The sequence below is a fragment of the Rissa tridactyla genome, chromosome 8 (genome assembly GCF_028500815.1).
Source record: "Rissa tridactyla isolate bRisTri1 chromosome 8, bRisTri1.patW.cur.20221130, whole genome shotgun sequence".
NCBI lineage: Eukaryota > Metazoa > Chordata > Aves > Charadriiformes > Laridae > Rissa > Rissa tridactyla.
In genome coordinates, this window is record NC_071473.1 from 48,552,085 (window position 1) to 48,577,048 (window position 24,964).

A 24,964-nucleotide genomic window follows, 5' to 3' on the forward strand; every position below is an offset into this window, starting at 1 on the left:
ATAATTAAATATTGACATTCTCTAGTGAAAACCCAGATACTTGCAGATTGTCCCACATTCAAAAATGGTTAATTACTAAATTACATGTTGTGTATGAATTCCCAGGGAGAGCTAATAGCGTCTTGTTCCTCTGTTTCCTTTGTCACACAAGTTTCCACCTGGAGGTATGTTTATGGGCTGAATATAAAGCTTGCTAAAAAAGCTTTTGAGCTTAGGTAACAGTGAAACAGCAGTTTAGTTGGTTTCTCAAGATCACAGATTAATCTTACTAATACATTGTACACAGGAGACCATTTGATGCTTTTGGTTTTGTGTACAAGATTGGACTTTCTCTCCAGTGTCTGCACTGGAGTCTCCAGTAGGTACAGGGACAGCAGACTGGTCAAGCACCTGAAGAACAAAATGAGGGTTGATTTATACGTGTGGGTGGAAAATGGCATCAAGAGGAATATTAGTAGAAGGGAGAGTAATGACTGTGACAGCTCCAGAATTATGATACAGAGGAAATAAGGTGCTGAAAATATGTTCAACCTACTGACAGATGTGGGAGCTGCATGTGGTAGCAGGGTATTCGTCAGCAATGAAATTATAGCATTTTTGTAGTTTTATATGAAGCCCTGCTTCATCTTGCATGTTTTTCTATGTTTGAAAGGCCCTCAGTGACTTTAAAAAGACATTTATTTAGCCACGGAACAGCCCATTGATGCGTGACGTTTCCACCTTATTGGGCACTACTGATAAAATCTTTCCATTGAGGTTGGTGGCAAAAATCCTATCAATCTCAATGTAGTCAGAATTTCACCTCTGTCATCTGGTTATTTCTGTGTAAAGATACTACATTAGTGCTGCACTTGGCTGAGAAAATACAGGGATTTTGCATAAAAATCGGTGGAAGTTTTGTCAGAATGAAGGCTGCATAATTGACTGTATTGACTCTGTGGGTGTAATAGACTTTTTTTACTGAGTTCTGCCTGTAAGTAGGTCATGGGGAATGAAAATAAAATATGCATTTCGCTTTGTGACAGTATTGTGTATTTATAAGTAATCTAGTGATTTTGTTAACTAATTCTTGAGGTTTTTCTTTCATCCTGATGCCCATGTAGATGCCCACAGAAAAAAAAAAAAACCAAACAGAAGCATATCAGTATGCTAATTCTGGGGTGATATATTTTGTATATTCTGTCTTCCAAGTACTGCTGTGCGTGACCTAGAAATGCTAGTGGTAAATACTGTATCGTGGAGCAGAGTTGTTAAACTTGTTTATATCTAATCTTTAGATGCTATCAGGCTTAGGCTAGGAAAAGTAATCTGTTTTATGCTGTACTTCAGCATTTGGTATACGTTATGTAAACACATATAATCTCTTCACAACAAAGTAAATATTATAGAAACTCTAAATTACAAAATTTATTCTCTATTTGGGAAATTAATAGAGGCTGAGAGCATTTAATGTAGTTGCATTTCATTTGCCTTCTTATCCTCGTAGAATAGAACTTTTTGAAATCCCTGCCATATCTGACTTGGCAGTTTGGGAAATTCAGAGATAAGGGACTATTTTAGGAGCTGTAAAACATCGTTTTTCTGAATTACAGAAATTCCTCAGTAGAAGCAATGATTCTTGTCTTAAGTACTTTTTTCATTCTGTAATTTTCTCTTTGGTAAAATAATTGCTTTTCTTTCTTTGTATCTCCTGTAGGAAAGAGTTCCGAATTTTCTTCTAGTAAAAAATGGATGTTAAAATATATTATGAATAAGCTCAACCAGACAGATCACCAAAAATGCACATCTTTAAAAATATTGTTATCATATTAAATCTCACTTTAATGCAGTTACATACTTTTCAAGTGTGCTTCTCTGAACTAGTCATAAATAGGACTGTGATTGGGTGTTGTCTCAGATATGCCTGAGATATCACAATATCACAATAAATTATACACGTGGCTTTCGAAGGATGCACTATAGACACAGAGGAGTGAAAGGTTAAGAATATGGGAACAAATTGTAATCGAGCTCATAAATACTAGTTCCACTAGAAAAATGTAACAGTAGCTCAACTGACATAATCATGGCAAATTTGCAATGTTTCAGGCATTAATGATTCCAAGCTCTTGCATACAGCAGTGAATATATAGCTCTGTGTGGATTTAGCTGGTTCCATGTGCAAACGTTCGCTGGTAAATTGCAGTAAAAACTGACTTAATGATTCTGGCATTTAAAATAGAGAAAAGCACAGGGACTGTTACTATTCTCTCAACTGCAGACAGTATTCAGATTTTTGTCAATAGCTGATGCCCTAGTAAAATTTGAATTTCAGCTGACAAGGTAATTACGGCATTAACCCATCAGACTAAGAACCACAGTGAATATTCATGTAGTGTAGTGGGCTCCTCTATTTATTTTTCTAATTCGTGTAAAAACATTTGAATCACTTATAAACAGCTGAAGTAACGCCTTTATGTTTTTTAAATGCCAGATAATTCTCATGTAGATGTCTCAGTGTTTCTTATTTGTCTTTTGTAATAGTTATTCTAGAGTCATCCTAGGAAGAAGTAACTTGTCTCTCTTGCCCCCTGCCCTTCTTCTCTTTCTAGAAGTTCCATGTCACGAGGAACCAGATACAATTCCTCCATTTTCATATAAGCACAGATAATAGTGAAATTCCTTGCACCAGATAATAATTGCCTTATCCCAAATATGCTGGCAGAAATAAATTCTGGAGTAGCTTTTCCATAGGAAGTGAAGGGGGGGTGGGAGTGGAATTAACTTTAAAATGGAGCCTGATCAAATCCTGAAAAAGGTTGGAGTGATTTCAGGGTACTTGAGACAGGAGCACAGGAGTAATGAGCAAGGCGTTCTTGTCCCCTGACTGCTGAAGAACGGCTCCAGCATTTGCTGATGCAGAGTGGCTGTTATGTTGTGTGCATCACAAACGTTTTAGCTGTAAAGATATTAGAGCTTTTGTCTTTGGCCAAAGTTGCCCTCTTTAAATGAAAAACGGCTTGGATATCTAGCTTTCCCTACAGATGGGGGGATAATCATCTCTGACCATTGTGTGTAGATTTTTCCCATAAATTGTTTCTGGGTGTGCTGGCTAATCTCTTTTTTGAATGTTCCCATTGATTTTTATTTTTTTTTCATCAGTGATCTTTTGGCAGCTGTTCAGTTCTAAATCGCTTTTGCCATTAGAGGGCTTTTACTTGCACCTAATCTCACAGCAGCCATTTTGATTAGATTTAATACAACTTTTCTCGCAGCTTGCTTTACTAAAAACTGCATCCCTGCTGTTTTCTCCATGGTTTTCTTAAAAGAGTGTATGAAGGAGAGCCAGGAGGATCTGCTGTTGATGGTAGATGATCTGACAGTTAAACCAGTGTCCTGAACAGAGAGTGCTTCAAAGATTGCAAAGCTGTGTGTTTCCCTGCGGTAAGGAATCTTCTCATGGTGATGTTCCTGGATTTATCGTGGCTGAGACTTTGTCTCAGTAGCAAGGTTGATGAGATTCAGGTGTTCCACCTAAGGATTGATCACGCTATGCCGTAAGTTTGCAATGTCTAGTACATGAGGAAAAAATACAGCTTTTTTCCTTCTGCTGAAGCCTGGTAGAAAGAGCTATAAAAAGGCTGTTGGAGGAATAGAAGCTTCAAAAGTTTAGTTTATTTATGAGCACGGGAAAGTCAGTTCAGTTTTTTGAACTGTACTGATTGGTTGGTTTCTAGGTCTTCCCCGTTCCTGTAAACCTTCTCTGTTCTGTTGGTGCTTCACATACAAGTCTTAATGTGATAACCTTCATTAATGGGCTACTGTATATTGAGATTAGTATTGAACTAATACAGTGACCTCTCTTTGCTGGCAGTATGGAAGGTCATAGGAAGTCTGTTGCAATACAAGGATTAATTCACTGGTCTGCAGCTTAATTGTTCCTTTTTTAGTTTAAATAATCGTGGTCAAAAAAACTTGAGCACACGATTTTTCTGTCCTGTGAATTACTTCCTAGCTCCTCAGGGACTTGTACCCCAGTTTCCCAGTAAGATATTCTTTGGGAGTGGGAGGTGGTTGATTAAAAAACCCCAGAAAAACAGAAAACAAACCCAAGAAACCTTTACACACATTGAAGTATGTTAACCACTGGCACTTCAAACACACATTTGAAAAGCTGAAGTACTGATACATTTGAAGTACTGATAGATTAATGGCATGGGTAACTAGATGTTTACTGTTCAGCGGTGACTGGTGTAAGAAGCATAAGGTTGATTAATATGTGTCAGGACTAGGCAAAGGGGCCTCTTCTTGGTAAGCAGAACCAAAGAAGCTAATAAGCATTAAAATTATTGTCAGAGGAAAATACACCTGATTCTAATTGACTAATTCAGTAATTGAAATTAGCGTTCAAGTGTAAGCTATGCCGTGAAAAAAGAAGGGGGTGTTTGTGTGTGCATGAGTGTACATGACGTGGAAACAAAAATTGTAATTTGCACACTGCAAAATGTGTTTGGCTTAATGCAATCATCTGAGCAGAGTTCACAGGGTTTCTGTCCCTTCATCCAATCTAGTTTCACTGCATTATAAACTTCTATACATACTCCGCACCTACTTCAGATTTTCAATTAAAATATAGAGAACTAGTAGGAAGAGTCCTTGTAAGTTAGTTCTTTCTAATGAACTTTTGAGAGCATTACAAATGACAAAATCCAGCTTTTTAATAGTTGGTGCAGTTCCTGCAGGAAAGTTATTTACCTGCTGTTCCAAGTAACATTTAATTACCATAATTTCTTCCTACAGGCTTCCTTTGTGCGTATGAGAACACTTCGAGTAGTCACTTTCCCTTAAGTGCTGTTTTTATTTGTGCAGGTTAATGGTATCATTACTAGAATACCTGTAGCAGTTAATCACACTTTACTATTTTAAAAAACAATGAATAGGGATTGACTTGTAGTATCTGTGAAAATACGTATTATTTTAAAAAACTAGCTAGATTTCAAACGAGGCTTTTACTTTTACCTTGGGTGTAATGGAAGCTTTGCCCCACTACTTTGTGAGGCCGCCCCATCAGTTAGACTCGGAGCAAGTTTCTGCGTTAAAAAGACATTCTTACTTATTTCTCATAAACACACAAATTGTCAGTTCTTTCTGGATGGTTTTGTTCATTTGACATAATTAGTGTATATATACTGAAGTAAACAATGCAGTATGTTCATCTTCTTTTCGATAGGGTTTTCTTTGGGGAGCATTGAAAAATCTACAGCTTCTTCCTCCTAAAGGCAGAGGATCATAGGAGAGAGATTCTTCTGTGGTTTTCTGATTCTCCCTCCCTCATCCTTCCTCTGGCCAATGAATTACCCTTTATAGAATGTGTGGAAAAGTAATAAATAATTTCCTAAAGGAGAGTTTATTTAACATATTTGAAAGACCTGTGGTGGTTTTGAGTACAGATGGGGTTTGAGCTGCAGAATTCCAAAGAATAAAAGCAATGGAAACATAAGGTTGAGAAAGGGAACATTGAAAACAAAGCATTTTGAGGCTGGAGAGTACATTTCAGTATAATAATTCACAGATATTTCCTCTGAACTCCGTAACAAATAAGTCAGATAGGAATCTTAGTTCTCTGATTCATAATAGGTGCTAGCTCACTTAAGCTTTCCTTGCTTTTAGCAGGCTTCCTGTTTCTTTTAAATACCTTCCACTTGAATGAGGAACTAGAAACAATTGTCAATACCTATTCTAAATCTGTATATGGGCCTGTTTGTTTACAGTCTATTTAATGGCTGTGGATTTTTCTCTTCTTTCTTCACCTGGAGTCCACTGACTCTGCTCATGTGTTTATTAAATGCTCTTAGAGCACAGCAAGGAACTCTTTCAAACTAGCAAAGTGAAGGTGACATGTCTTATTACAGCCTTATTCAACATATTCATCAACAACCTGGATGAGGGGACAGATTGTACGCTCAGCAAGTTTGCTGATGACACAAAACTGGGAGGGGTGGCTGATGCACCAGAAGGCTGTGAGGCATGGACAGGCTGGAGAGTTGGATGGAGAGGAACCTAATAAAGTTCAACAAGGGCAAGTGTAGGGTCCTGCACCTCAGGAGGAATAACTCCATGCAACAGTACAGGTTAGGGGCTGACCTGCTGGAAAGCAGCTCTGCAGAGAGGAACCTGTGAGTCCTGGTGGACAACAAGTTGACCATGAGCCAGCAGTGTGCCCTTGTGGCCAAGAAGGCCAACGGTCTCCTGGGGTGCATTAAAAAGAGCATGGCCAGCAGGTCGAGGGAGGTTATCCTCCCCCTCTGCTCTGCCCTAGTGAGCCCACATCTGGAGTACTGTGTGCAGTTCTGGGCTCCCTGGTTCAAGAAAGACAGGGAACTGCGGGAGAGAGTCCAGCAGAGGGCTATGAAGATGATCAAGGGCATGGAGCATCTCTCTTATGAGGAAAGGCTGAGAGACCTGTATCTGTTTAGGCCAGAGAAGAGAAGACTGAGAGGGGATCTTATCAATATTTACCAATATCTAAAGAGTGGGTGTCAAGAGGATAGGGTCAGGCTCTTCTCAGTGGTGCCCAGTGACAGGACAAGGGGCAATGGGCACAAGCTGGAACACAGGAAATTCCATCTCAACATGAGGAAAAACTCCTTTACTTTGAGAATGGCAGAGCACTGGCACAGGCTGCCCCGAGAGGTGGTGGAGTCTCCGTCTCTGGAGATATCCCAAACCCGCCTGGACACATTCCCACCCAGCCTGCTCTGGCTGACCCTGCTTTGGCAGGGGGTTTGGACTAGGTGATCTCTGAAGGTCCCTTCCAACCCCTACCATTCCGATTCTGTGATATGTCTCTGCTGGGGGCAGTGGGAAAGAAAAGCAGTATCGCGGTAAAAAAGAAAAAGAAAAAAAAAAAAGCGATGAGTGTCTTTCGTCTGTTTTGATCTGTTCTTCATCTTCTTCAGCTCCTCTTCTCTTCCTTGTCCCCCCAGTCCTTGAAAGCTGTCCACTGCATCCTTTAATCATCACTTATATATTGTTTTCTTAACTATCACCATCTGCAACTGACAAGCATAATCATCATCTTTTGTCATTACTTCCTGACTTGGATTCTTAATTAAAACTGTATGGTGGTCCATTGCAGATATATGAAAATATTATTGTGTGTATTGTTGTTAACATACGATTCAGGTTCTGTTCAGTTTTAGAGGAGGATTGCCTTGAGTTTAAAAAATGTTTATTATGTATTTCAGATTATTCTTTGTGCTTCATTATTCACACTGGTGACCTGTTAGAGTTGGAGTTTGTCCTCTCTTGTGAATCCATACCTGAAAGGCTAACTTATTCAAAATTACTATGTCCACACTGAAGTAGAATTACTGGATGATTTATTACAGGTTGAACAGCTTCTTGTAACTAAGAAAATTTAAAAATTACTTAATGAACTAAGTGAGGAATGTCTGTGCAAGCTCTTTTCTCATGTGTGCTCCTAAAGACAGACAAGGGACAGATAAGCACAAATAGCAATAATGCACAACTTTCTCATATTTATCATATTCTTATATTTAGAATTTTTCATTTGACATATATCGTACAGAGTCATTAGCAGAAAAAATTTTCTATCAGAGCATAAAAGCTTTTTGCTTGTATGATTACTTAAAACAAGTCTCCAGTACCATAGAGTAGATTAACACGATAATGTTACAGAAGAATAAACAGGATATTAAGACAACTGTGGTATTGTGTCTTTGGTGACTTAACAAAGATAGTACGGTTTAATTTCCATATTTAGTGAGGACACCAGATCTGTTTGTTTATGGCTTTTAGTATGCTGCATGTAATTTAACAACATTTTTTGAATATTTTTTCAGCTCGAGATGCTGATGAGAGAGAGAAGTGGATTCATGCTTTAGAGGACACCATTCTCCGCCACACCCTCCAGCTTCAGGCAAGTTTCACTTTCACTTTTAACTTGTTTTACTTTCTTTTTTTTTCAAAGCAATGAAATACAGTGACATGACTGCTAATTTCAAACAAATCCAGTATAACATCTGGTCATTCTGTAGCCTATACAATCAGACATAGTAAGACATCGGTATAAATACTTGAGATTAGGTTTGAGTCTTTCTGTTACTATTTTCATGTCTTACCATCATGAAAAGTCAGTATGAGACTTCCCTTTGTTAACTCATATTTTTAATTGGTGGTTCCAGACTTAGTGTTGTACGTTCAGTTCTTTTTTTTTTTTTTTTTTTTTTTAAATGGGAGTTAGTCCTTTTTAGGTCAAGCCTGTTGTGTGCTTGTACGCCGCCTAATTTTGAAATTAAAATGAGACAGCAGCATTGAACCTCTTTCTGGATGACAAAAATGGTAAATAGCTTATGTTTGAGTCCACTGTGTAAGCTGGGTATCGGCAGTTTTCTGGTTCTAAAAACAGATGGCTAGACTGAGGATGGTTCGTAGCACTAGTTACCCAAGATCAGCTTCTGGCAACATCCTAGACTTGGACGTGTCTAGAAGACTTGCTAAGCCTTTATTTTTGCCCTGGGGAGAAACCCAAACGCTTCATGAAAGGGATTTTCTCATACTTGGTTTGTACCACAAAGCTGTCTGACGACAGTGTAGAAATCTTAAAACAGCTATTGATTGTTTTTGTCGAATAAAGGTTTGGTATGCTTCTGGAGTATGGCAAGAGAATTAGGTCTTTTAGCGATTGACACTGTGTGAAGAAAGACACATTAAAATACCAAATATCACAGAAAGAGAAGCAGCTTACAAAGACTGATTTAGATGACATTTGGCCTATCTAGAGAGTTAGAACAAGCCTGAATTTATCCCATCCAACTTTAGGCACTTTTGCTATCTTAGTTAATTTACTTTAATTTCCTACTAAACACTGGCTTTCAGCCGTTTTTGACTTATTAAAGACCGCTACATATTTTCTAGTGGATAGCAGATCCCTAGATAAAAATTCAAGTTTGACAGTCAGCTTTGTATCCCTAGTAACATGTTGTGAATATTCTAGAAGTAATCTCTCCATCTGGACACAGTAGTTAGTTGACCACAGACTGAAGAACTCCACTCTGCAGATTGTAGTTTTATTGGCAGATGTAGATTTCATGATTGCAGCTAATAATGGAACTGTTTCCCTTTACATAAGCTGTTCACATTCCAGGAGTTTTTAAAACAAGTAAGGCATATTTAGATTAAAAAAACCCACCTACATTAGTAGTTTTTCTGGTGATATTTGAGGGAATAATTCAAAATCTGGAACTGATTGTTAAGAAACATCATCCCTCTTAAATATGTCCAGCATTGAGCGCAATACCTCACGGGCTTTTGTTGCGTGCTCACCTTTCATTTTCAAGCACCTTCTTCAATGTGCTGGTAATAGAAGCGTTTTTGTTTGCGAGACCCTTATTTTTAGACTAGCTGGAATACTGTTCACTTACACGCCGATTCAGGAACTGTCAAGGCTCACCGTCTTCATTGACATGAGCTGCTAAGCAAATATTAATTTAAGAATTTAACAAGCTGTTATGGTTTGAAAAACCCACAACAATTTATTGTTGTTCAGGTAATTATTCCTTCACCCGATTACCTGTCCCCACCTGGGAAGAGGAATCAGGAAAAAAACAAGGAAACCCGAGGGTTGAAATATAAACAGATTTAATAGAATAAGACTGGATAATTAACATTAATAACACTGAAAAACCAATATTGATCCCAATACCAATACAAAATACACGAGGACTGCACTCGGCCCATTCTCTCAGCAGGAAGCTGTGCACTCCCGGCAGGGGACAGCAAATGTCGGACACTGCGAGCGCCAGGGCTTCGGGAGGAAGGGAAGGGCTCAGGGGTCGGGAACCGGGCAAGGAGTTCTTGGGATCACAACTGTCGCAGGCGAGAGAGAACGTCTCTGCAAACTTTCTAATTTATATTGAGTTCATGGTATGAAATAATCCTGTTGGCAGCTTGGGCCAAGTGCCCAGGTCTCGTTCCTCCTCATCCCTGCACCTGGTGAGCTCAAAAACACTGAGACCTTGAAACCCGCACACCACAGCTAGCCATAAAGTAAATATTTTCACAAATTCAGACGCTAGAGTCTTCTAAAAGTGCGGTTTCTCCAAGCATTAGAAGAGAAATTAGTCCCGTGTCGAGGAGATTACACCTCCTTGCAAAATGTCCGTCTCTCACGAGTTAGAGCCGTCCCGGTCGCGGTTCGCCCTCAGGGCGCTGGTGCCTCACCAGTGGGGCCGGGCACCGGCTGCCTCCCCGGCAGAACCCCCTGGCGTCTGACAGTCGGCCAGGCCCGGCCAGGCCCGCCCTCCCCTCGCGGCGGGGCCGTCCCCCCTCCCGCCGACCGCCATTCTCCGGAGGGAGGGGCGCGCGCCGCCCGCCCGCCAATCGCCGGCCGCCTTACTCGTGATGCGAGGGGCGGGGCCGCGGGGCCCCCCCCGCCCCGGTGGTGTCGGGGGGGTGGCCCTTGCCCGCTCCCCCCCGCCGGGCGGCCAGCCAGCCCCGCCGCTCCGCTCCGCACGGAGGGATGGCCGGTGTGAGTACGGGGGAGGGATGGATGGGGCCGGCCGGGCGGGGGCGGGCAGGTGTCGGGGCTACCGGGTGCCCCTCAGGGGGCAGGTCCCCTCCCTGACTGGAAACCGGGCGCTGCCTCCTCCCCGCGGCGGCCCGGCGGCTCCGGCCGCTGCTCTGCCCCGCCCGGGGGAGCGGCGGCGGAGATCGGCGTTAAGCAGCCCCTCACCACCGGGGGTGGGGGGGCTTCCTGCGCGGGGGGGCTCCGGGTGAGGCTTCGGCTCCGTCCCGGAGCGCCGCTGGGTCGCGGTGCCGCCTGCAGGGATGCTCTCAGCCCGTTACAGGAGCCCGTTGTGTGCAAACACGCCTTTGCTTCGATTAACATGTAAAACAAAACGCCACTTCGTGCACTTGATGTTCTTTTGCTTTCCTTTTTATTTGGACGATAAAGTCAAATGAGTTTTTCGGGAGGATTATTGGCTCAGCGGGCGCGGAGGGGGGTTTGAGTGCTGTCGCAGAGATTATTTTCTGTGAGGGTATTTTCTTAGATTCTTAGTTTCTGTCGCAAGCAAAACCATGTGGTTATCTGTCATATGAAACCTTTATGCATCTGGTTTTGTCCAGAATCATACATCTTCTCCGAGTCCTTTCAGGTTTTCATGCGTCTTTCAGTCTGCATGTTCTGGTCCTGGAGCTTTCAAGTTTGGAAAGTCAGACTTTGGTTAAGTTTTCTTCATAGTGTCAAACATGCCTCTGTTAGACGTGAGAAAGTGTACTGAAACCTGGGTAGCTGGTGTGTTGTGTGAACCGTATCGGAAAGGATAAGGAGTTAATGCGAGGTGGAGAGGTGAAGTGGTGTCTGGGTGTTCTCTAGTCTGATTAGTCTTGCTAATTTTATTTTTGCCTAAATGCCCTGCTGTGTTGTCCTTCGGTCTTTATAGTGGAATTGTTTTTGAAACACTTAGTTAAACACACTTCCCCCACCCCAACAAATCTAAGCTTGCAAGAAAGAGCTACAGTCGAGGAAGTGAGGAAGAATGAGGAAGAGCTGATTCATAAATATATAGAATGAGTAAAGGGATCCTAGCCGGCCAGAGGGCTGACCATTAGTAATTTTGTATTCAATTGAAACAAGAATAGGGAGGAAACATTTCAGATAAGCTTGTAATCTGATTTCTCTGATTTTTGAAACTGGAGTCTGTTGTTCTGCTTTTCTGCTTGCTATGTTTTTGTATGTTCTTATATTAAAAACATGACTAAAAATATGCATAGTTCTTCTAGTATTAGCTTTGTGTATTGAAAAGTTGTTGAACAGTACATGGTGCGATAGTATTAGAAGTACCTTTCTGATTCCACTGGTGTTTTTTGCCTTACCCCTCCCAAGATGTCATTGTTGTGGCATTGCCAGGTCAGTGGCTTTGCAGTGGCAATACATCACTCCGCTCTGGTGAGACCTCACCTAGAGTACTGCGTGCAGCTCTGGGGTCCTCAGCACAAGAAGGACATGGACCTGTTGGAGTGGGTCCAGCGGAGGGCCACAAAGATGAGCAGAGGGCTGGAGCACATCTCCTATGAAGACAGGCTGAGAGAGTTGGGGTTGTTCAGCCCGGAGAAGAGAAGGCTCTGGGGAGACCTTATAGCAGCCTCCAGTACCTAAAGGGGGCTACAGGAAAGCTGGGGAGGGACTCTTTGTCAGGGAATGGAGTGATAGGACGAGGGGCAATGGTTTTAAACTGAAAGAGGGTAGATCAGATATCAGGAAGAAATTCTTTACTGTGAGGGTGGTGAGACACTGGAACAGGTTGCCCAGGGAGGTTGTGGCTGCCCCATCCCTGGAAGTGTTCAAGGCCAGGTTGGATGGAGCTCTGAGTAACTTGGTCTAGTGGGAGGTGTCCCTGCCCATGGCAGTGGGTTGGAATGAGATGAACTTTAAAGTCCCTTCCAACCCAAACCATTCTATGATTCTGTGATCAGTTGCCTCATGCCCACAAGAGGTAAGGGGAAGGGTGTGTGTGGGGTGAAGGTATGTTGTGTTTTGGATTTCTTATTTGTCTGGGCAGAGGTAGGAGGGTGATATTTTCTTTCATTCCTCACCAAAATCTTATGTCAACCAGCAATCCCATTCAAACAGCAAGTGCTTCGAGTCTTTTTGTTTAGTGTAAATGTCCTGCTTTCCTCATCAGTCTTCCAAGTGGCACCCTAGTGCTACATGTACTTTTTGGCTCTGGAATTCTCCTGTGTGAAAACCCCTTGAATATAGATCATGTCTCTTAGGGTCACAGTAACTTTCTTCTCTGATCAGAAAAGTGCAAGACCACTGTTGAAATATGAATCTACCTAAAAAACAGCAATAACTATACTCTTCTTATGCCTAAAGAGAATTCAGTAAAAAAATAATAAATTTTAAAATTCTAAATGGGTGAATGCGTGCATGTATCTTGGCAGTGTTTTGGTAGTGTTAAAATCCTGTCTGTAGGAGTCATGATCACCCTGAGCTGGAGGGATGAGCTTTGCTTTTTTTTTTTGGTTTTGCCTTTTTTTTTCTCTCCCCCTGCTCCTGTTAGCTGAAGCTTTCACACTCATTCTTGCCTTAAATCCCATGTCTTGAAATGTACTTTTCCCTTCTGCTGCTCTAGTGCCGCTAGAGCATCTTGGTAAGTGTCTTAAAGCGGCAACTAGAGAGGCTGTTGAGAATTGCATAAAAGACAGCTAACTGCCAACTTGATTTAAAAAATAAATAAAAATACAAAGCTGAAACTTGCGTATTCTGCAAGTAAGTTGTCTTTCGTGCTTTTGGAGTAGGTATGATGGTGATAATCCACATTAGAGAGTCTTGAAATACTTGCAGGCTACAAAGGATTTCCTACCCAAACTTATGAAAACCCTTCAGGTAATGCCCCAAACTGTTTCAGCCTCTAAGTGGACTCACTGTAGAGACAAAGGAACTGAAATTGCTGTCAGCACGAAGGTGGACTGTTTCTTATCACAATAAAAGTGAAAGGAATTTAAAAAAAAAAATTTAATTGCTCTGTAGCTTGATACCTCTGTAATTTAAAGCAGATATTTGCTTCGTAAGTAGCAAATAGTAGGGTAAGAAAACTATATTCTAAGAAGTGGATCTGGGATGGTTGCTGTGAAGAGTGATACAATGGCTTAAATATTAAGAATTACACCATGGCTTCACCAGTCCTTAAGAGCTGGTACTGCTGCTGGAAGCAGTCCTGTTTTGCTTCTCCTAGCAAACGGGAAGAGGCAGTGCGACAAGAACAGCTGAATTTGGAACCGGATTCAGAACTGACCCAAATTAAAAATACTTTTCCTGCTGCCCCCCCTTTCCCAGTTTAGTTTTAACCCGGATTAGTTTCGACATTGAGTTGATTGTGTGGTAAGGTAAATGTTTATGCTGACTCAAAAGAAAGAGCAGAGTAAGGGTGAGAATAAACAGCAGGGGAACTGTTGTTTATGGTTCACTTATGCCGATGTAAAGTGTCTGTGTTGCCAGTAGCAGTTCACTTAGTATAACAGGATTTTTGATGACCTTTCTAGAGCTGCAGACAAGAATAAAAGGTAGAGTAAAACTTTCTTATATGTATCTCTTAAGTATATTATATTGTTACTCACTGGCTTTCCAGCACTACTTCTAGTGTGAGCCAAGAACGCTCACGTAAAACTCAGAACAGGTTCTTTTTAGATGAAGAATATATCCGATATAGATGTGTTTCAAGTGCTGGTGGAAGAGCATAGAGTTAAGAGGCGTGCTTTCCTTTTTCAAATTTTGGTAACAAAGTAACTATGATAGTGATAAGCGTGTTATCTACGTCCATAATAAATTATGTAGGCAAATGAATGGGGCTGTAGGATATACTTAGTATTTGTGAGGTTTCAGAATTGGAACGTGCGCTTTAAAGACAGAATTTTACATCATTATGTAAATACTTCTGGTTTTTGAACTCTGTTTTCCTATAAGACTTGATAATATCTATAGCTTCATGGTCTTTGCTAAGCATTTTGTGGTTTGCAAAGCAGAAATACTTCTATTTTATTTTATTAGAAGTGCTTGTGTTTGGAAGGCTCGTATGCCTTACAGAACTCATACATTTATTTTTAAACTCATTTTGAGACATTTACATTCTGAGCTTTAAATAATGCTTAAAAATCTAGCAGAGGAAAAAAATATGGTTGTCTTTGCCGCAGATAAAAAGACAAAAAGGTGCTATTGTTTAGTGGTTTAGTGTTTGCTAGTCCATTTGTTGTTTTTCTTACTAGTCGATTTGTTGTTTTTCTTCATTTTTCTATCACTGGTTCTTACAGGCAATGTACTATTCAACAAAATCAAACGTGCTCTAGGCAGGGGGATATGTTTCCCATTAGGTATTAAGGATGGAGGGAAAACACTCTTATTCACTTCTTATTCACTTCCACAAGACTTTTTTGTTGGCCTTGGAATCCTAATTAGGTGAAGAATATGGCATAAATATCTTCAAAAAGATAAGAAAGTCTGCTCTGTACAGTGTTCTCTTTTCCTCCCCCAATAAAGCTATTTTACAAGGACAGCTCTCGTCAAGTCTTTGCTGTTGCCGCTGTCTTTTTCATTGTTTCCCTGCCTTCATTACTGTTCGTTTTCCACAGAGGTCGTTATTGTAATGCTTTTATTTGAGAAATATATTTGGATTTGTCTGGTATGCTTCTTCTAAGGATGATGCGATCTTTTCATCCCCTCCCAGTTTGAAAGAACTAGTTTAAATTAGGCTGGAATTACTTCTCGGCATCGACAAGTTTTGAATACAAATGCATTAGTGATATGCGTGACTTCTTTGGATGACAAGGAAACAACGTATAAACTCCCTTTGTGCTAGTAGCTCTCTAATGGAAATAAGGCTCATAATATGTATTTTTAATTGATTTATATTTTGTTGTTGCCCTCGTCTTTACCCCCTCCAAAAAAGTGTCATGTATGAAGGGAGTAATTTTGCAGGACTCCTAGCGTGAGTTCTTTCTCTACCCCAGACCAGCACGTGAACCCTTTCCTAGGGGATAACCATCCTGTCTGCTCACTCCATGTTACTGGGTAACAGGCAGATGACACCGGGAGACTGATAATTTGGTAGGTCAATGTGCTGCTGGGCCCCACTTTCTCCTTTCTACCTACAAACATTAGGATTGGCAAGTGTCCTGTAGAGTCTAGCCTTTAAGCTTTTGATAGGTCCTGAAGGGGACATCCCAGAAGTTGTAGGAGGGAGGGAGGGATGAGAGAAAGAATACTATCTTACCTTTTCCTCTTTTCTCTAGAGTTGTTATCAATATGGGTTTCTCTGTGGGGAAGAGTCAGGTACCAAATGTATTTTTTGGGGAGGTGGTGGGCAGACTAGAAATTATATAAATTACTTGCTTCTGCAGCTATTTCATCTGGTAGTATAACTGTTAATACCTTAAAACCTACATTAACACAGAGTAGTCATTATTTGAGTAAATAAAAGTGTACTTACCGATAAATCTAGTTAGTGGAAAAACAGGTTATATTACTTTAGATTGGTACTGACAGTAAGAAGGAATCAGCGTATTTCTGAAGATCTAAAGTAGTCTGGGTTCCTGTTCTTTTTTGTGATTTGAAGATACTTATTTTAGAATCACAACATAACTTCAGTTGGAGAAGACCTTTGGAAGTCACCTGGTCCAAGCCTCTTCTCCTTGCGAGACCAACTTCTACGTTAGACGAGGTTGCCTAGGGTCAAATCCAGTTGAGTTTTGAGATCTGCCCTCCAGGGGTGGAGGTTAGACATTACCTGCAGGCAGCTTCTTTTGTCTGTTTATGAATAGGTGAGCAGCATAGAATACAAGTTTCTCATAAAGATTCGACTGCTAGTTCAGATGTGCAGTTTCCTAATTTACATGTTTAACAAGCTTTTAAATGCCGTTCTATTGACTCTGCTCACCCTTTTATTTTGAAACCTCATTTCATACATGGCAGGGGAGGGAAGAAAGGGGAGAAGGAGAAAGGGTCTTCTTTTTTTCCCTACTGTGTCTTTGGGTGACCAGATAATGAAGAAATAAGGATTTGGTATGCAAATCTGCACTTAGTATATCTGTTCTTTCTAAATTACTGCTGGGTTTGAAAAATTAATTGATTTTGTTTGCTATTTATACATGTTTCCTTCTGTGCTGTTACTAATCTTGATATTTTTAACTTTCCAATTATTTGGTTTTCAATTATAAAACTGTGTGAGAACTTAACAATTATTAACCTAATCTCATATAACCTAGACTCGTAAATTTGCTCACTAAGTTATCAAATTTCATCTGAACTGTCTTTATACAAACCAAGAGCAAACTAGTGAAGTGCTACAGGTTTAAGTACCTGTACTTCTTTTAAAAATTATTTTCCATGTTTCACCTCTATACTATGTGAGTTTGACACTATACTTGGTTTTATGGCTTTGTTTTTACATTGATTGAAGATTTAACTTTGTAATAGAACTTTTTAGGTCACAATTTTCACTTTGTGTTTGATGTGGATGTCTGCTCAGTTGTGACACTAAATGTTTTAATCAGCTTTTCCTGTCATGCTAAGAGGCTGAAAATTAAGAATGGCATTTTATCTTTAAGCCACCACTAAAAATACCAGGTTGTTACAGGTTAGTAGTCATAGACTGATGTCTGAAATAAAAATCAGCATTTTTATCCAGCATACAGATAGCTTGCACCATAAACTTTCATAGAATGGTTTGGGTTGGAAAGGACCTTAAAGATGATCTAGTTCCAACCCCCTGCCCTGGGCAGGGACACCTCCCACTAGACCAAGTTACTCAAAGCTCCATCCAACCTGGCCTTGAACACTTCCAGGGATGGGGCAGCCACAACCTTCCTGGGCAACCTGTCCCAGTGTCTCACCACCCTCACAGTAAAGAATTTCTTCCTGATATCTGATCTAGATCTACCCTCTTTCAGTTTAAAACCATTGCCCCTTGTCCTATCACTCCACTCCCTGACAAAGAGTCCCTCCCCAGCTTTCCTGTAGCCCCCTTTAGGTACTGGAGGCTGCTATAAGGTCTCCCCAGAGCCTTCTCTTCTCCGGGCTGAACAACCCCAACTCTTTCAGCCTGTCTTCATAGGAGACGTGCTCCAACCCTCTGATCATCGTCATGACCCTCCTCTGGACCCACTCCAACAGGTCCATGTCCCCCTTATGTTGGGGACCCCAGAGCTGAACACGATACTCCAGGTGGGGTCTCACCAGAGCGGAGTAGAGGGGCAGAATCACCTCCGTCGACCCGTTGGTCGCACTGCTTTTCATGCAGCCCAGGATGTGGTTGGCTTTCTGGGCTGTGAGCGCACATTGTTGGCTTCTCATCAGTCAACACCCCTGAATCCTTCTCCTCGGGGCTTTCTCTCCACCCAGTCTGTATTTGTGCTTGGGATTGCCCTGACCTACGTGCAGGACCTTGCACTTGGCCTTGTTCAATTTCATGAGATTTGCACGGGCCCACCTCTCAAGACTGTCCAGGTCCCTCTGGATGGCATCCCTTCCCTCCAGCGTGTTTACTGCACCACACAGCTTGGTGTCGTTGGTGAACTTGCTGAGGGTGCACTCAATCCCACTGTCCATGTTGCCGACACAGATGTTAAACAGCACCGACCCCTGAGGAAGGCTTCTCGTCACTGGTCTCCACTTGGACATTAAGCCGTTGAGCACAACTCTTTGAGTGTGGCCATCCAGCCAATTCCTTATCCACTGAGTGCTCCATCCGTCAAATCCATGTATCTCCAATTTAGAGACAAGGCTGTCATATGGGACAGTGTCAAATGCTTTGCACAAGTCCAGGTAGATGATGTCAATTGCTCTTCCCTTATCCACCAACACTGTAATGCTGTTGTAGAAGGCCACCAAATTTGTCAGGCACGATTTGCCCTTAGTGAAGCCATGCTGGCTGTCACTGATCATCTCCTTATTTTCCATGTGCCTTAGCATAGTTTCCAGGATGATCTGCTCCATGATCTTGCCGGGCACAGAGGTGAGACTAACCAGCCTATTTTCCCTGGGTCTTCCTTTTTTCCCCTTTTTGAAAATGGGGGTTATTTTTCCCCTTTTCCAGTCAGTGTTGACTACCAGCTGTACAGACAAGTCAGTTTTCAACAAGGAAATGGAATGCTAATTTCATACAGTTTCAGATCTAGTTTCAGTGTAACTTAAACTTGACTGGTTTTGAGGGAGTGTCAAAAGGTTCTTGGTTGAGAGGACTCTCCCTTCTGCCTCTTAGTTTCTTTTTGATAACTTGTTACACTGGGTGGTTTTTTAATCTTTTCTTAGTTTCTTGGCATAATCAAAATGGTTGCTTTCTTACACCATTTCTAAATTTGAAATTTGTCCAGTGTGGACTGTCTAATATGGGTGAAGTATCTTTTTTTTTTTTTTTTTTTTTTTTTTTTTGTTTTAGTGCTGGTTTACAACCTAATCTGTACGGATAGATTTACTCATGTAGAACTGTTGTCAAGATCTGGGTGTTAGTCTGTAACACAGTTTAAGATCTGGCGAGTGAATAAAGAATAGTATCTTCCACCGTCAGTAGATGGCTTTATGTTTTAGGGTGTGCCTGATACTGCGCACCCAATTGGACAGATGTGAGTTAGAGCAAGTCATTCCTCTATTGGATGCAAATGTTCACACCTCTAAAGAGCCACCAGTAAAGCTCTTCATATGATGGCCCATTATCATACAAAAATTAAATAAAGTACCTGCACTGACAAAGCAAACCATATCAAAGAAAAATTTATGCTAATATGGAATTTTAGAGGTATGGATTGCCCATCTTCCCCTATACAAAATGTTTCTTCCCCACTGTCTGATCTTTACACGTTCAGACTCTTGAGATTCTCAGCAGTGAAAACAGCACAGTTGATGGTTTCATAAGAGTTTGAAGATGTTATATTTTAGATCAAGTATTTAGGCTAGAAGGAAAGTCTTGTCGCTGCTGTGATGTTCTCGGGATTCTCTTTCTGTTCTAACTGAGGTTTGCTTCTTTATCCTGCATGGGTTTTTCCTCCTATGTATTTAACTTGCATTGCACAATTTTTTTAAGCTGGGAGTGCTTCAATATTTGTTTTGCAGTTCCATTTGCATTAAAGGTATTATATAAATAAACCTTAAATGCGTTTACATAGCATATGTGCATGAAGTCATAAGTAATCAATTTCAAGAATCTTCTCTTTTCTTTCCTGTAATTAAAGATATAGTAACCCTGTGTGAGTTTGTTCAGGTCTTTATCATGGTTTATCAGTTTAAAGGTAGGGATTATGTTATATGCAAGTGTGCAAGCAAGAAAATATAAAAGTAATCACTCTTATGGCACTGATACTTTGTCCGTGTTGGTGTATGTGCAACAAAATATAAGAAATCAATTATAGTGACAAGGATGCAAATCATTAAAGTTGCAAAGGAACTAGGGCAACCAGGAATAATAATTCCGATTTTTTTCAGCTCAAAGGTGGGTCCATATCTAAGAAGAGATTTAGCACTTGTTAGTTCAGTTCTTAGCTAAGAAGCTGTGAGTTGAGCAATACTGTCTGAGGTGTGAAAAGTGCAGTCATCCAGTTGGGTATGGTTTTGTCTTCCTTAGCTGAAATGTAAAAATATGGAATCACAAGACAGTCTTCAGAAAAACTTGAATTCTCCTTTGTATTTTTCAAAGAAACTTTGATTAGTGTAATGTAAGGAGATTTGTTCAGTCGTAAGTAATGAAATACTGTGGCATATGATGATTATACCCCCACTGAAAATGTGTAGCAATTTACTGTTACTGATTCAGCTGTAAATAAAAGACAAATGTGTTCAGCTCTGTGCCTGTGTTTGCATATGGCAGGATGAGAGGCAAGGCAGCATTTTACCAGTCAGTTGTCAGGCAAAACCGTGTTTTTGTTATCTCTTTTCTCCTTTGAAACTGGTAATTATATATTTGATTGTTTATTTATTTATTTATATCTAGGGCGTGGATTCAGGATTTGTTCCCAGCGTTCATGATTTTGACAAGAAACTCACCGAGGCTGACGCTTACTTACAGATCTTGATAGACCAGTTGAAGGTATGGTAACGAACTGGTGTGTTACTGTGAATACGCTTTTCAGAGCGGATTTCAAGGTCTGTTTGAAAGGAAGCTCAACAGAGTGTCATGTTTTATGCTTGGCACGTGTTCTGGTCAATGCGGGAGGCAGAGAGAGCTCATCTGGCTGAGCTGGCCGTGAACTGGAGAAAACATACCTTTTTTTATCTATGAAGTTTGCGGATGATTGAATTTTACTTTCTCCCTCGCTTAGGATGTTACATAAATTCTAACTGCTTCTGAAATTAAGAGATTTTTACTAGAAGTATAAGGGCTGAAATAAGCCGAAAATGGCTTTCTCTTAGAATGGATTTTAGGATTGTTAAAATTAGAAGGTTAGAAAATTAGAATAGCATTCTATATGTAAGCCATATAGAATGGCTTACAATGGCTGAAAGATTCTTTTGTGTATATAGCTTCATGGACATGGCAGAGATTACTTCAGTTTAATTTTAAAAACATAATGAAATCATTGTATTGCTCATAGCATTTTAGAATTCATCTTGAGAAAATTTTGTCAAATAATATGTAACTGCAGTTGCAAATAATTCAGACTTTGTTGCAGTAGTGATAGATCATCTGTTCTTTGTCCTTGAGTGAAAACATTCTGTAGAAATTTTGTACAAATACAGTCCTTTTGCACTTTGTACATGTATTTTAAGAGTAGGTGGGAAGGTGAGGAATGATGAGGTTGTATCTCTCAGTGCTCACCTTATTGGGAAAAACAGTTTTTGCTGCTGGTAAGGACACTTTTCCCCATGACTCAGGAGGCTAAAATTGCTGTTAAGATTGCTTCAGTTCTGCTGGTTTGGGGTTTTTTTTCCTGATATAACGGGCAAGTATTGCATATGGGATATTCAGCAACAATTCGGTTGTGGGGGAGGGTGGAGAGGAGGAAGAGCAAACCAATAAAAATGGAGGTAGGCAAAAGAGACGCAAACACAATTCAAGGCTAAACTGCAAAGACTTGATCAGGAGTTAGCTTTATCTCCCGCTCCGGAGCCATCTAGCACGCTTCACTGAAGGAAGGTATTTAAATCTTTTAAAATCTTTACACCTAATTTTTATTTCAGGCCAGCTGGGGGGAGGGGACATAGGAGTTAATTAATAATGAAAGAGGAGTGAATTTGGGGATGGACAGAGACCAAGACTACAGTCTTTTTTTAGAACCAGAAATCAGCCCCCAAGGGAAAGGGAACACGTGAGTGGGTTTTAGGCAGGCAGCTGAGTGAAGAACTGTAGCTCGCCTACTAAAAATTACAGCCTGTTTTCTGAGCAAGGGTGGATGTGATGAACTTTTGAGCGTTGCCCTTGATCTTTTTTTCTTCCTTGAGCAACTTTTACTTAATGGTTATTTGTGCACCTTAGAGAGCTCTTGGAGGCAACTTTTAATTGTTTCAGCTCAGCTTGTGTTAAATACACATACAAGCTTTTCGGTAAGAGTTTGTTTCGCTTTGCTTAGCTGCATCTCGTATTCCACTTTTAAGAAAATAAATAGAAGTTAATGCTGGAAAATCACTATATACCTTCCCAAAAGAAGTGCTTACAAATCTTACATGATTTGAATCATGTCCCTAAATAACAAGGTACCTGGAAGGGCTGATAAGGATTGAGGCTGTTTTGGTAAGCACTTTATACGGCCCAAAGATCTTTGCTAGAATAAAAGAAAGGCAGTTTGAGGTGTTCTGTTGGGTGTCGCTTTTATTACTTAACCTGACCTTTTTGTTCAAACCGTGTTAGAATCATGCTGAGCTGTGGAACTAGCCAGGATCCGAGACTTGGTCTCTCACAGGATGGGATAATGTGAGAAATTAGTTAAAAACTTGTTACATCACAAATGCTGTAAAGAAATATTAGGCAAAGACTGCTTTGGGTCAAAATACAAGGATCATATAACTTAAGTACTTATTAAATGCTTTTGGTCTTGAAGTTTTGGTATTTCTGGCTGATTTTATATGGAAATATAACTTCCAGTATTTTCACAAGTATGTCTTTCTTTTAGCTCTTTGATGAAAAACTCCAGAACTGCAAAGATGATGAACAGAGAAAAGCAAGTACATTTTGTCTTAAGTATTGCTTATTTTGTTTAATCAGATGGTTTTGTGCATCAATTTGCTGTAGGCTTTAGAAATTTAAACATTCTTGGTCTATTTTCGTATTCCTCAAGCTGTCAAAATCACTTAAAGCAATTTGAATAACTGATAACGTTATTTGTGTTGTGAATAGGTGGTAAACAGAATTTTTAGTAATACTGGATCATAACATTAAAAAATATTTCAGTCTGTAAGAAATGATTACTTCTCTGTTATCCAACCATCTAAAGCATTTTTAACTTAAATTTACTATTTTTTCATCTTTAACAAGGATGGCTGTTTAATGTTTGTAGGAATAGCAAAGCTATTCAGAAAGAAAAACATAAATACTAAGAATTATGTATTTCACATAATCGGTCTGCATTCTGTGACTAGCCTGCCATGTGTCGGAAGTCTGAGAATATCATAATTTCTTCACTTTAGGTGAGGATGCCAGAAATGTAACTTGCTGTGTGGGGAGCAGTACTTTTTTAGCGAGGTTGTAATTCACTTAAGTGTTGTGGTTTGGTTTTTTTTGCATCCCCTTCAATTTGATTTCAAAGTCAAGTTTGCCGGTCAGAACTCAATCAGTATATTTCAGAAAGGCCAGCACATACCTTTGGTGGTGTGTGTTTGATGTAAAGTAGGTGCTGGTTTTGTATGTTAATTTGTGTGATGTGCAGGAGAGATTTAACAATTCCTTATGAAGCGTTTATTGCTGAGAAGCTGCCGTTTTTTATTTCAGGAATGCAGTAATTTCAATATTATAAAATAGTGGTGTATTTCATCCTAGTTTTTTGCCCTGTCCCCAGTTTCACTTGTGAAAAACAAGCTGATGTTCTCTTGGTGTTTGGTTTTGAAGAAAACAGTTTGATGCTTTGTATGGTTAGTTTACTTTTTTATAATGGTTATGACCTTTCATGTGTTATTTATCCATCTTGTTTGATGCGTTAGTGGCGTCTTAGGGACTTCACAAGCGATGGTCTTTCTGGAGTTCTTTTGCATGTACAGGCTTTTAAAATAACTTTGAAGTACAAGCGTTCTCTGTGTGAGTATTTTTAATCTCTAGACAAATTGACCAAAAGAGTAGGATTTTGTATTTCTCCTTTGGTGCCTCTTACTGGGAAGAGTTCTCCTTCAATTTTGACCTCTCTCCAGATGCTACTTTGCAGATCAGGCAGTACTTCTAATCCCTGGAGACTTTCTGCATGTTGTGCTGATTTCTTTCTTTATCTCTGCAAGGTATCTATGGAACAGACAGATTGACGTTATAGAGAAAGCAGGAGGCTTGTTTAGAAGAGGTCAGCTTCCTCTGGTTTTAAATCTTGATGAGTGTTACTATTACTATAGATTCCATTTATTATCTATTAAAATTGAAAAAGACTTGGCAAAGCGCTTTTTTGATCATGTCTCTTCCTGTACTAAAGCAGCTAAGAGGCTTTTTGATACTGTATTTAGCAGTTTTTCTATTTGTTTATGGAATTGTGGTTCAGCTATCAGACTATGAGCTGAGTGTAACCTGGAGGATCCTTCCATCCAACACATAGTTTTTTTCCTCTGAGGAAACAAGATTTGGTTATTTGAATGTTACACACTTCCCAAGTAGCTGAATGTTGTTTTCTGCAACTGTTTATGGCCAGGCATTTAAAACCTGAGCTATTGTTTTTGCAAGTGTACAGAGCATTGGATGAGCTGGTTTTTAGATACAGAATATTTGGCCTTTTGAAGATAATGGTGTAGGGTATAGGTTCCGAGATGCTTCAAGATCTTTTGGATATCTTCTTCCTGAGACATGTTAGTCTCTTGAACTTGGAAGGTGACAGTGCAGATGTACACTTGATGAATTTTGAAGACTGAGAAATATTGTGATTATCATGAATTGCCTGCATTATATTGATACTCCTGGCAGAACTGTAACTAGCACTGTGTAGTGGGATTGTACTGTCTTGCAAACATACGATTGCTAGCAGTGCTGCCAGTTTTGCTGAATCTGCTAACGGAGTACAGGGTATTCTCTCTATAATTTCTGGATAGGCCCTTGGAAACTAGGCGTGCTGAGGTTTTTCCCATCTCAGATCTTCTGTATGATCTTGCACAAATTACCCTTTTGTCTGTACCTATTGCTTGGAAAATTACAAATGGGTGGTGGCGGGGGAAACAGCGTGGTTGAATTGCATCATTTGGCCTGACATCACTTTCAGATTTTCAGCAAAATGATATCAGTGAAGGGAATGAGATAATAGTTTATTTGGTGTGTAAATACTCTATAACATGTTAGGGGGAAAAATAGATAAA

At 40.2% G+C, this 24,964-nt stretch overlaps 1 protein-coding gene across 4 annotated transcripts in view; it reads left to right on the forward strand.

The window, feature by feature from the left end:
• OSBPL9 (oxysterol binding protein like 9) overlaps positions 1-24,964 on the forward strand; it is a 65,846-nt gene that overhangs the window by 19,445 nt on the left and 21,437 nt on the right. For 3 of the 4 annotated variants that reach the window (XM_054211643.1, XM_054211644.1, XM_054211645.1), the window contains 3 exons: positions 7,845-7,921; positions 20,484-20,579; positions 22,600-22,647. In XM_054211643.1, the coding sequence (XP_054067618.1) occupies positions 7,845-7,921; positions 20,484-20,579; positions 22,600-22,647 (221 nt within the window). Of the gene's footprint in view, positions 1-7,844; positions 7,922-10,428; positions 10,532-20,483; positions 20,580-22,599; positions 22,648-24,964 lie in introns of those variants that run through there. The other variant, XM_054211646.1, reaches the window with a different exon arrangement.